The sequence below is a fragment of the Nilaparvata lugens genome, chromosome X (genome assembly GCF_014356525.2).
Source record: "Nilaparvata lugens isolate BPH chromosome X, ASM1435652v1, whole genome shotgun sequence".
Lineage (NCBI taxonomy): Eukaryota > Metazoa > Arthropoda > Insecta > Hemiptera > Delphacidae > Nilaparvata > Nilaparvata lugens.
Window position 1 is genome coordinate 66,086,013 of NC_052518.1, and position 12,143 is coordinate 66,098,155.

At 30.4% G+C, this 12,143-nt stretch overlaps 1 protein-coding gene across 1 annotated transcript in view; it reads right to left on the reverse strand.

Moving 5' to 3' along the window:
* Window positions 1–448: 448 nt before the first annotated feature.
* LOC111062253 (terminal nucleotidyltransferase 4B-like) overlaps window positions 449–12,143 on the reverse strand; it is a 71,832-nt gene continuing 60,137 nt past the window's right edge. Inside the window, exon 9 of the mRNA XM_039441390.1 lies at window positions 449–9,700. Within this exon, the coding sequence (XP_039297324.1) occupies window positions 9,390–9,700 (311 nt within the window). The 3' untranslated portion in view covers window positions 449–9,389. The remainder of the gene's footprint in view (window positions 9,701–12,143) is intronic.

The window sequence follows — 12,143 nt, forward strand, 5'->3', positions numbered from 1 at the left end:
GTGGGCATCGTGCCCATCATCATCCGCCGCAATAAAACATTATTCACACGATGAAGTGACAATCGTTTCGAAACTATCAGAATATGAATATATTAATTTTTTTATTACGGATAATACCCACCAGTCCACATAAGGGTTTTGTGTATGCGTGGGTAATGGAATAAGATGAGATCAAACATCCAAGCCTACCGGCGGGATTCGAACCCACGACCAAGCACAGCATAGCAAGCTGAAGCAAACTTGTCGTTCCTTTTTAATCTAAATTATGTGGAATTATGGAAAGATAATTATTATTTTGTGATTTTCCATTCAAAATCCAAAATGTGGGATCACAATCTCGGTACTCCCAATGCATCACCATTTCACGCTATTCTTGTTTTGGTTATATTAAAAAGGGAATGCCTTGACAATAATATCGGGTTGGGGTAAAATAGAAATAAAACACCGGTTGGGTTTTTACAACAATTTACAATATATATTTTTTTGTTTGAATGAAGTTCACATTAATAGAAAATATTCTTATCATACTATTAAGTCATTCAATAACTCAATCTAATGAAAACAACAAAATGCAATAATCTTTTTTTTAAATTTGGTTAACATTGTCATTTGTTATACAACCGAAACTAGAGTGTTCTGAGCAAACAAATTGAATGGCCATGGATCTATTCTGGAAATGACAGCCACATAATTGCCTTAACAGGGTTGCCACGGATATTTTGAAAATATTTTTCTGACTTTTGGAACTGTCAGATTCCACAAAAAAATTCGTTTATTTTTAATGCAACCTCTTTCAACTCTATAGTTGCACATCGCTCATCCCTTTATTTACAAATTAAAACAAAATGTCACACTATTGATTGAAAACAATTGACATAGCAACGAATATCTATGAACTAAAAGAAGATTAATATCTGATTCGGCTATTGCAATTTTTTCAGGTTTTAGACATTTTTCATATTTATTAATGACGATTTAGTTTTCAAAATATTACTGATAAATATATGTGGCATCCCTGCGGAAACTTTGGAACCCATAATCTATTTTTCGAATTAATTTTAGAAATACTTAGAAGTTAAATAATTAGTGGATAATGCAAAATCAGCAAAATAAATATTGAACAAATTAAAATAATTAAATAAAATCGATAAAAGTATTGTAATTAAAACAAGTTTGAAAAACAATGAATAGAAATTCAATGTCAAATAAGAATTGTAATGAATAAATTTATCCAACCAATCTAACCAAAGTAACTGGTCCCTCAGACACATGTTTTTGTGTCCATGGTATATTTATATATTTTTTTTTAATCAAAATTTGAAAGTAAATAAAAAACTACAGGTTTTGACTATGAATTTTAAAACTATGAACAAATATAATAGAGAAAATAGAAACGTACGATAATAATTTGTTATGCTTTTATGATTGAACACAGTACAGGTAATTAAACACTTACTTGTAGCAGAGCTCGTGATTAAATTACTGATTTACGATATATTCATTCCCTGACAGCACATTCAATTAAAAAATATATCTTCACACTCAATTTAATTAGCTTTGAAATTGACATGACCATTGAAACCCAACAGGCGGATTCTCAATGACGCTTCAGTGACTATAAAACATATATATTTTATATTGGCATATAAAACTCAATTTTCAACAGATGTGCTTAATTTCCCATCAAAACATCAGCTTTACAAGCTCATAGATTGAGAAGAATTAAAATCGTCATGTGCAATTTATTTAAATTTATATAAAATTCAATGCAGTTGAAGAACAAATAACTATTTTTAACAGTAGTGATCACTATTGAAAAATAGAATACTTGATGAAAGAAATAGAAGTTGAGTCAATGGTCAAGATTTCAGAAGTTATGACAGATGAATATGAGATAATTAAATCAGAGTTAATTCAATACAATTGAATTCAGTTTTGTCAATAACATTTCGAATAAGGGCCTTCATACGTATAGTTTCACGATAGATAAATACTTTCGAAAATACATGTTACTTTACAACAATTACTTAACACTACCATTGCATGGCATCAATAACTTATTAAAGTTGATAAAAAGCGAGGTGCATCGATTTCACCGGAAAAAGTCTCCATCTCCAGAGATCTGTATGTACAAAAATAAAATTAATAACAAATAAAAAACTTATCTTAGAATAGATAAATGAAGTTAAATAGAATAGCAAATTATCAAGGAATGAGTCTGTAGTGATTACACATAAAGTAACTAATAAGATATCATAGTAGTTTCATAGTAGAAACAAATTATTGTTTTTCACTTACACAAAGAAATGTTTGAAAAGTACTAGACCATTGCTTTGTAATAATTAAGTTGTTTGTTGAATAAGTTGCAATAAAGGTAAGATAAGAGACAAAAATAGTGCTTATCATAAAATAAAAGAACGCTTTGCAAAGTGACAATTAAAATATGCATTCTTATAGACGTTTCTAATTTCGTGTAATACGAACAATGCATTAGTTGGAATTTTTGATTAACTAAGCTTAATGGTGTATTCAATAATGCAGACTTTCCTAATCTATTTTAGAAAATTTGAATTGAGATATTAACATAATAAGATTCTAAACTTTCTATTTGCATCAAGATTGAGTGACTTCTTACTCCAAAGCTTCAAAAATTAAATGAACTTAGATATAAAATTGATCAAAGTTCTCAGATTTCCATAAGCAAGAGCGATGTGCAAATTTAACAAATTAATGATAATTCAGATTCAATCATAAGTAAACCGAATGTTTGTGTAGACGACCAAACTATCATTCCGGTTTTGCACAAAAACACCAGAACTTTTCAAACATTCTTTATGACAATAAAACTATAACGCAAATATAACCTTATTTACAGAACGTTATGAAATTAATAAAAATATGTACAACTTCTTCAAAAATATTGTGACGAATTGATTTAGAATCAATCTAAAGATACGATAGTCCATATATACGAAATGGTACATGAAAGTTCGTATTTTGACGGAGAAGATATAATTAGATAAAACATGAAGGCCGATTGCAGACATTTAAAACTAACACATTTTTTTTCATTTTTATTCTTAATTTTCGAACAAATAACATTAATTCATCTACACCAGTCATACAAATTGATTAAAATTCAATCAATTATTATTCTTCTCAGAGAAGAACAGGAACAAATATTAAATTTTTAATTGTACACATACATAACATTTACTGATTGTAACAGCACAATAACAGCACTGTTTCGGCACAAAAGTTTGGAAATGTTCCGGGCGAATACTTTTCTGAAGTATTGAATATTACACCAAAGTATTATTTTTGCATATTACACCAAACAAGTAACACTTGCATTTGTATGATGCACTCAATTCTGATCAGTTATTCGATATTCATTTAGCACACACTTTTCCTGGAAGAAATACATACATAGGCTTAATATTACAGATTGAAGGGACAAACATCAACTTTTTGATATTTTTCAGTAGTTCATAAAATAGATATAACATCGATTCATAACACTTACTGTTCATAGAATTATTCAAAGTTTTCCAATCACTTACTCCAAACATTGAGATGAGTTGAATATAAATGCTAAATTATTTTGAACATAAAAACACACAGCAAACGTAGATAGGCGTGTGGATGGAGAATATTTAGCACTAAGGGCTCCACACTTTACATGACTGTATCAACATTGTATCTGTTAAAAATTATGTTATTATCATCCAAAAAATTCGGAAAGAGACCACTGACTGTGTAAAATTTGCAGATATGAACCAAATGTCAATTCCACCAAATGTGATGGATGAAGCTAATTCAATTTTGGAAGATACTGTAGATTTTAACAGAATGTCAATTTGACTAAATATTAGGAATTTCAATTAATTTGTATGTATTTGAAAAATAATAACTTCAATTGATCAGGAATACATGATTGAGTAAAAGAATTACAAATAAACAAAAAATTGAGATTTTTATATTCATGAATTATTTGTATTTCATTTCCTGTCTTCAATAAATAGACCTACTTGTGTTATTAAAATTGACAAATCACTCATTATGTAGAAATAACTCGGAATTTGATGCACCATAATAATTGCAAACAAATAATAAAAATGAGTGAGATGAAAAACTGTAAATAAATAATTGTATTATCGTTAACATATAAAAAATCATCAAATATCAATCAATAATGAAGTTTGAGCAAAACTGATTTTTTGAGCTCATGAATTTGAATTAGGTGTTCTCATATTATATCCTATCAGAATAAATGAACAAAACTTAAACATTAATAATATTTGTTTCTATTATAAATATAATGTTGCGAATATTTATGAAATATAGACATTTGGGAGGAAATAATTTTCTCCTACAGGTACCTTGGAAAGTGGCCATTGCTGCACTGATTACAGAACGCAAAGAATCACTTTTCCGCTCTAGTGCGCAAAGTATTACTTTGCGTACTCTTAATACTAAGGCCCGGTTGCACAGCAGCCGGTTAAATTTTTAGAAATTAAGATTTATTCAAATTTTCAAATTAATTGGATTAATTTAATTTTTAATTTGAATGAATTATCGATTATTAATTTTCAATTGATCGCCTACGGCTCGGGCGTAAACGTTTCTTTCGGTGCAGCAAACTTTCACTTTGCGCACTAGATGCACAAATAACTATTACAATAATAAATTATTTTCCAAACTCTTGAAGTTTATTTTCTCTGAGATCACTTTAATCTGCCATCATTGGTTGGAAGGGGAGTAAGGATGCTATTTACAAGGAATGCTGACAGTTTGAATTGAACCTCAGTATTCTTATGAAGTATCCCACTACTTAAAAGAATTAAGAATCTTCATGATCTTTGTTAATTGTATACGGTACTATTATTTTGAAAATAGATAAGTATGAAACACTTTTCCTAATTTATCAAATTCACGATAATAGAGATGTGTTTTCACGTCCGTATTTGGAGCTAGGACAGTAGTACAGATCAAAAATACAGTTGAAGTTATATAGCGTTATTTAATGATACAGTTGAAGTTAATTACATTTGATGCGGCTAAAGAAATGAATTCCAGTTTTGAGAGATAATGAAGTTACTAGTCAAAATTGTTCATGGAAATTCAATACTGATAAGCCAATGGTCTTTTTCCTATGATTCATAGCCTCATAGCCAGGTTAGCATAACATAACCCTAGCCTTCCCAAATATAGTCTGGCAGCTACAAAGCACTTCATTTTTTTAATCGATTATAACTACTTTGACAATGATCAATTGGATTACATTTATAAATTTCAACACTGAATTAACCCTAACAATCAATAGCTGGATAAACATCAATATCATAATTACAAAATATTTTGTAAAATTGATTATAGGATGGGCGGTTATATCTTAATGCATAATATGTATACCCACTTGAATCAACGAAATATACACACTTTAATATTACCTTAAGAGTACTTCTATATTTAAATTATTTTCGATACATATCAGTATGAGAATGAATGACATACAACATTATTAGTTTTGTTTTTTCTGCATGGATTGTTTAATTTTTGTTTTGATTGGATTAGTCGAAAGAAAGAGCATAAAGCTACAGTTCAAAAATTGATGATTCTGCTTGCATAGATGGGGTTTCTGGTGAAATTTCAATGCTAAATTAATCTACATGATAAATATAATATCCCTGTAGTGTGAATTGAAACATCTTTTCAGAATTTGACTTTTTATCAGCTCAAGAAGAGAATGTGAATAACATGAATGGAGTCGTACAGTATAGATGTGAATTTAATGTTTTTTACGGTTACTATGGGAATATTATTACAATCCCCGAGATAAATATCATCTCCTAGCCAGAAATTAAATTGAACATCCAATACCGAAGACTGATGATTAATATTAATATTATTAATCAAGTTTTTCACTAGTGTAATATTACATTTTTTCTCGATCAACATAGAATCTTCAATTCGATATTCAAAATATTAATAACACTTTATAGCAAATATCGGTGTAATCGATATGCGGATCAACTTTTCACCGGGAATTTATCAGATAAACTTATGTTGAACATCCTACTGTAACACAGTTCTATTTCTGAATTAACAGATAATTCTAAACAACATAAAGGTTAAATAAAGTTAAAATAACTTCAAAAATAAAGTTTTATTGAGTATAATAAATGAAATTTGTAGAGTTGTATTCTTTTTTTTGTGAGGTTGGTATTGATGACGTTTTTAAGGTGAGTCCTTTGAGAAAGCAAGTACGTGGAGCCTCAGAAAAAATGGCTGCTGGCTGAAATAGAATCGTTTTTGTCCTGTTGAAAATTTTCTGTTTAAGTGAAGTTTAAAATGTTTTATTTGAGATCTGAATAATTTTATCATTTTCTAAATGTGTGTTGAATGTATCGTATAATTTTGAAGTCTGTAGCCAAACAAATGAATTCAAATATGCATAGATAAGTATTTTAGCTTGTAAGATTCTATGTTTAAGTGTCATATGGTTTTGTTCAGTAAATTTTGTTGTAAATTGCACAATTATTATGAAAATTATAAGTTGATTTGCTCTGAACTGAATCTCTTATTCATAAGCATTAGATCCATTTATGATATATCAAGATATTAGCTTATTTGGAACCGATGACTTTCCTTAGATGATAGGTGAAAGCTATTCAACCTATTAGGATAAATTGGTAGCACGCCACTAGTTATAAATTACTATAAGATAAGTGAGTAAATACTTTTTAGTACTTCTAAAGAAATACTGGTCAATGTATTGGAAGTGATGAACAGTAGCTGAGCCTGTATAAAATTGCATAATACGACATGTATAAATTTGCGATAAATAGTGATGTTAATAGTTGAATTGAATGGTGAATGTCGAATTGTATTGTGAAGTGACAATTTACATCACAATTCACGCAGAATATTTTTCACAATTCTATCACATCGTAATTTAAATAATAATTCAAAATAGATTTAAATGAAACAGGCCAGGAATGATGGAATAACAACACAAAATAGTCATTGATTAAAATGTTCAATGGAGATGCCAGACTAATCTACAATGAATAACAATAATAATTATGGAATACTCTCAACTTGATTCCCCAGTGATTTCATTATTGGTGAAAATGTGTTGTAATTATATCAACATCCATTTTTACAATTTAAAATATAAAAACATTTGATAGAAACAGAAAATATAACAATGATAAGGAATAAAATTGAAATGAACAATTGAAAACAGAATAAACTCAATAAATAGTATAACTGTAAAGCATGTAAGGCCCCGTGGTTGCGATGTCACAAGGATTCTCAAGATTAAAATAAGAAAGCAGTTGAAATAATATAAATTAAAACACAAAATAGTACTGATACTAAAAGCATTAAAATACATTTCATCAAAATATTAATTTTTTTAGTCTAAAATTATGAATCTACGTAAATTTAAGAGGACTGCATGAAAATGTATATTCTAAAAAAGGAGAAGACCTATTCTAACAATTATAATCTATTATAAGACCTCATTTGAACATAAGTTGTCATATGTGCCACAGTCGAATAATGGAACCATAAGGGTGATAGCCATACAAATATCACTATGGTTACATCAATTATCGTACATTTATAAGACATAGAATGTTTAATGAGTAAGATAAAATAACTATAGTAAGGACATACTTTTAATATTTCAACTTAAACTTACAAAGAATTTTTTTATAATTTTTCAAGTTCAGTAGTGATGCAACTTAATTAATAGTACTGCCAAGTGAGAGCCCTCAATACCTTACGTTACAATGTTAATAGTAACCAGACCACTGCTGCATTTGAATATTTTGTGTTTTTTTGTCAATAAAACTCAATTCAAGTTTCAAATGACTAATGATTATGTTGATATGTCTTCAATGTATAATACAGGTGGATATTGAACATTGAATCGCTTGCAATCGGCCGGCCAGAACATCGACCTGTTCGATAACATTGCAGATCACACTTACATTAAACACATACATTCACCAAGTTTGAAAATCAGCCCCCAAGCATAAAACGCGATAACTTCCATAACGCACAAAACTCCACACCATCAACTGTGATCGTTTATTTACATTACATCGATATCAATATACAATACACAGAAACATTTAATTACTCTACTGGTAGTGATAAATATTATTTACTTCGTTCATGAAATGATTGTATGTTTGGAAACTGTGGAACAATACACTCTTCAGAAACATTTAGGTATAAGGACTTGTTCATGTAAGTGCAATTTAGCATTTATTTTCTCTCGCTGATGAATGAAAAATATGGGACAATATTTACTAGAGCAACACTATTTAAATACTTATTAATTACACCCAAAATTAATGAGGGTTGTCATATCAGAGTTGGGTTTTTTTCATAAAGAGCACTCTTCTTATAAATATACTGTTAAAAATGTCAAACTACTTTTCAAATGTGATCAATAACATGAATGCACACAGTTTTTTTATATTTGACTTCCTTTCTAGAATGAAAGAGTTACAGCGTACACAATACAGAAGCGCTGCTTCATTTTTTCAATATGAGCCGTAAAAAATGGACGTTTCCGCATAATTTAAGCTTCTCTGCTGCTTTATGCTGCATAATTATTGATTGTGAAATTTATTTGTACCCGCAGAATAAATTTTGAAACTTGATTGATTATCCTAGCATTCTGTTCACGGGGAAACGTTTACTGAATAACTAACCACGTAGAAGACGGGTTGACAGACTAATTACAAAGTTTCACATCGATAGGAATTAAACATATAAATTTATATCATTATTGATTACTGATTACATAGAACCGCAAGAGAGCGGTAGGTACAGACAAGCTGATATATGTACATTCTTTGTTAACGATTCACAAGGGGGACTGATATAGGACACAGGACGAGAACCTGTTTTATACCGGTTACATAGTTCTACAAGAGAGCGCAATAGGTAGAGACGAATAAATAGATTCGAATAAATAACCACATTGAAGGGGGATTCATATACATCTACATATACTGTTTGCATAGTTTGCGTAGTTCCACAAGTAGCATTAAACATTTCAATTGATATCCACATCGAAGGGGCTTGATTAAATTGTTGCACAAGAGATTGGTAGTTAGTGATGAACCATTCACATAGAAGGGGGACACACAGTAGTTGCACAACAGAGCGATGGGTAGAGAACAACTAGATATGAACATTCCTCGTTTGCGTTCGACACTTTATGATAACCACAATAAACTGCCCCTAAATAAATAACTAGGTAGTCGAAGACTAGATTGACACGGTTAGGGTGGAGTGAAGAAGAATGCTGCAGTCGCCGGGTATGTGACGGTGACTATAGTAGCGGTCACAAAAAACATGCATTACCGATGGGTTTGTGGCACTTGTGGCTGCAGCTGTGGTTGCTGTACACCCTGGTTGCTGTGGTTGCTATTTGATGGCTGCTTTTGGCCCTGTGGAGGCTTGTGGTGGCGTCTGCCATCATTGGGAGCCTTACTGTGGGCACGCTTGCGGTTCTGAAACACCTTGCCAAATCCGTTTTGATTCGAGTACTGTTTGGTGTTGTTGTTGTCTGATGAGGAAGCTGGAGTGAAGTGATGCATCAAGCCCCCTCCGTTCACCATCACCCCTTGAGTCGTTTGCGGCAGGCCACGTAAGCCCCCATTATTGGCACCTACAACATCAATAAACATTTTCTTAGAATGTATGAATTTATTCAGGGCTACATATTTTTATTTATAAAATAGAATTATAGTACTTTTTGTGTAGCTGAGAAATTGATATTGTGGTAATTATTCATATTAAATGAAAAAGACTAAGAAATTGTCAAAAAAACACAGATTTATTGATCCTTAGAATTTCTAAGTATCAATAAATCTGTGGTTTTTTGACAATTTCTTAGTCTTTTCCATTTAATAAGAATTATAGTACCCTTTTTTGAGATTAATAAAATAATAGATTAAAAATACAAATTATAAAAACTAGTTTCAGTATTAACACCATCTTCAGGTTTTAAAATTTATAATTTTAGTGCAATTAAAATGTATTGCCTAAATTACATTAAATATAATGTAAAAATGCAATGCATTATAAACTATTATCCATTGAAATTTGTACGTTAGTCGTGATTCTCTGTCAATCTTTATAATTGACCGAAACTAGCTGTGTCTAAAAAAAAGAAGAAAAAGGTGCTGTACTAGTAATCAAAAAATTAAGAACTATGAAGAATCCCTATATAGAAATAAAACAAATTGGATATTACTCTTAAAAATAATATTTTCATATAAAGTATAATAGTGTTAATCAATCTGACAGACGACCTTCCAGATTATGTCATGATTAAAGTATTTTTTAATAATTGTTTCTAGATCATCTTAGATGAGTATTTATTTTTCGATAATGTTGAATTTTTATGGCAGATTATCATATTTTTTGGTATGAAGAATACAATAAAGACACTTATTCATTCATTATTAGTGTTTATCAATCATGATTTTCCTAGACCCAACCACTAACGTAAAAAAATGATTTTCATAAGGCAAGCCACCAACGTGTCGTTTCGCCGGACATTTTCGTCTGATCTCAAGAACAAACAAAAGCAGTCTTCACCTACACTGCACACCTGCGTCGGAATCGACTGGCACTGAATGCAGTTGAAGACTGTACAGAAGAAAATGGTCGCAGATACGTTAGTTGCTGGCCTAAGCATACTTTTACGACTGTATGAAAGACTAAAGTTTAATGAGTAGAGTAAAATGTCTGTATAATATAAAGAGTGTTTCCCAACTCCCTACCAATATTCTAGGGCCTTCTTCCTGGGTACCAGACGTCTAAATATATTTTTCAAAATGTCCGAAAGTCCTAGTTACTCACACAGCTGTCATTTTTTTAAACTTATAATTTTTTCTAAATAATGGCTGAACATACGGAAGAGGAACTTTACACAATCATTCATGACAACTAGACAGATCTACAAAAAAATTATGACGATTTTTCAAATTCATAAAACAAAATGGCGGCCGTTTAAAATTGATATTCATGAATAAACAAATAACCATTAGTTTTCCAAAAAAAGAATTACAATAATAACTCTTCTTAGTATATTTAATTACGAATCGATCGACACCTAATTTTTCAAGATTGAACGAATATTGAGTAGGATATGGCAGTTCTTAAGTTTCAAACACAGGTTTTTATCCAACTTTTTGCAATTTTCCAAAAAAAGAATTACAATAATAACTCTTCTTAGTATATTTAATTACGAATCGATCGACACCTAATTTTTCAAGATTGAACGAATATTGAGTAGGATATGGCAGTTCTTAAGTTTCAAACACAGGTTTTTATCCAACTTTTTGCAATTTTCCAAAAAAAGAATTACAATAATAACTCTTCTTAGTATATTTAATTACGAATCTATCGACACCTAATTTTTCAAGATTAAACGAATATTGAGTAGGATATGGCAGTTCTTAAGTTTCAAACACAGGTTTTTATCCAACTTTTTGCTGTTTCAGGGCTTAAAAAAATAAATTGCAGGATTAAATAACATTGAATTCTCTCCAATTTGATGTATTATTTCACTATGCCATTCTCCTTCAAATTGTTATAGCAGCTTTAGTGTCGCGGGGGATATCTTCAATTTAGTCACAATAGATCATTTGACAAAACAATTTAAAAGAGAGTGTCTGGAACCCAATTTTTGACTTTGCAGCTCTATTGCGACTAGTTGGAAGGTGAAGATATCAAAAGTGCTCATCTCTATCTTCTCTGCCAGGGGTGTGGATCAGCTGAGTTTACATTTTTGGAAATGATATGCCCACCTTCTAATTTTATTCAAAGATTACGTTCTAAGGACTCCAGTTATGGAGTATAAGACAAGTCAGGTCGATAATTTGACATAATCAGCCTATATACTTTCTCTATACACCTGAGTGCCTTCTTTTGAATCTTAAACACTGTCCAAATTTTGTTGAGATGAATTACCCGATAGTAAAATAGCATATCTAATATATGATAGTATAAGACCATGATAAGCAGTTTACAGTATCACTTTATGATTTAATCTACCAACCTGCCGCAAGAGAAATATCCCAGATGAAATTTTATTACATACC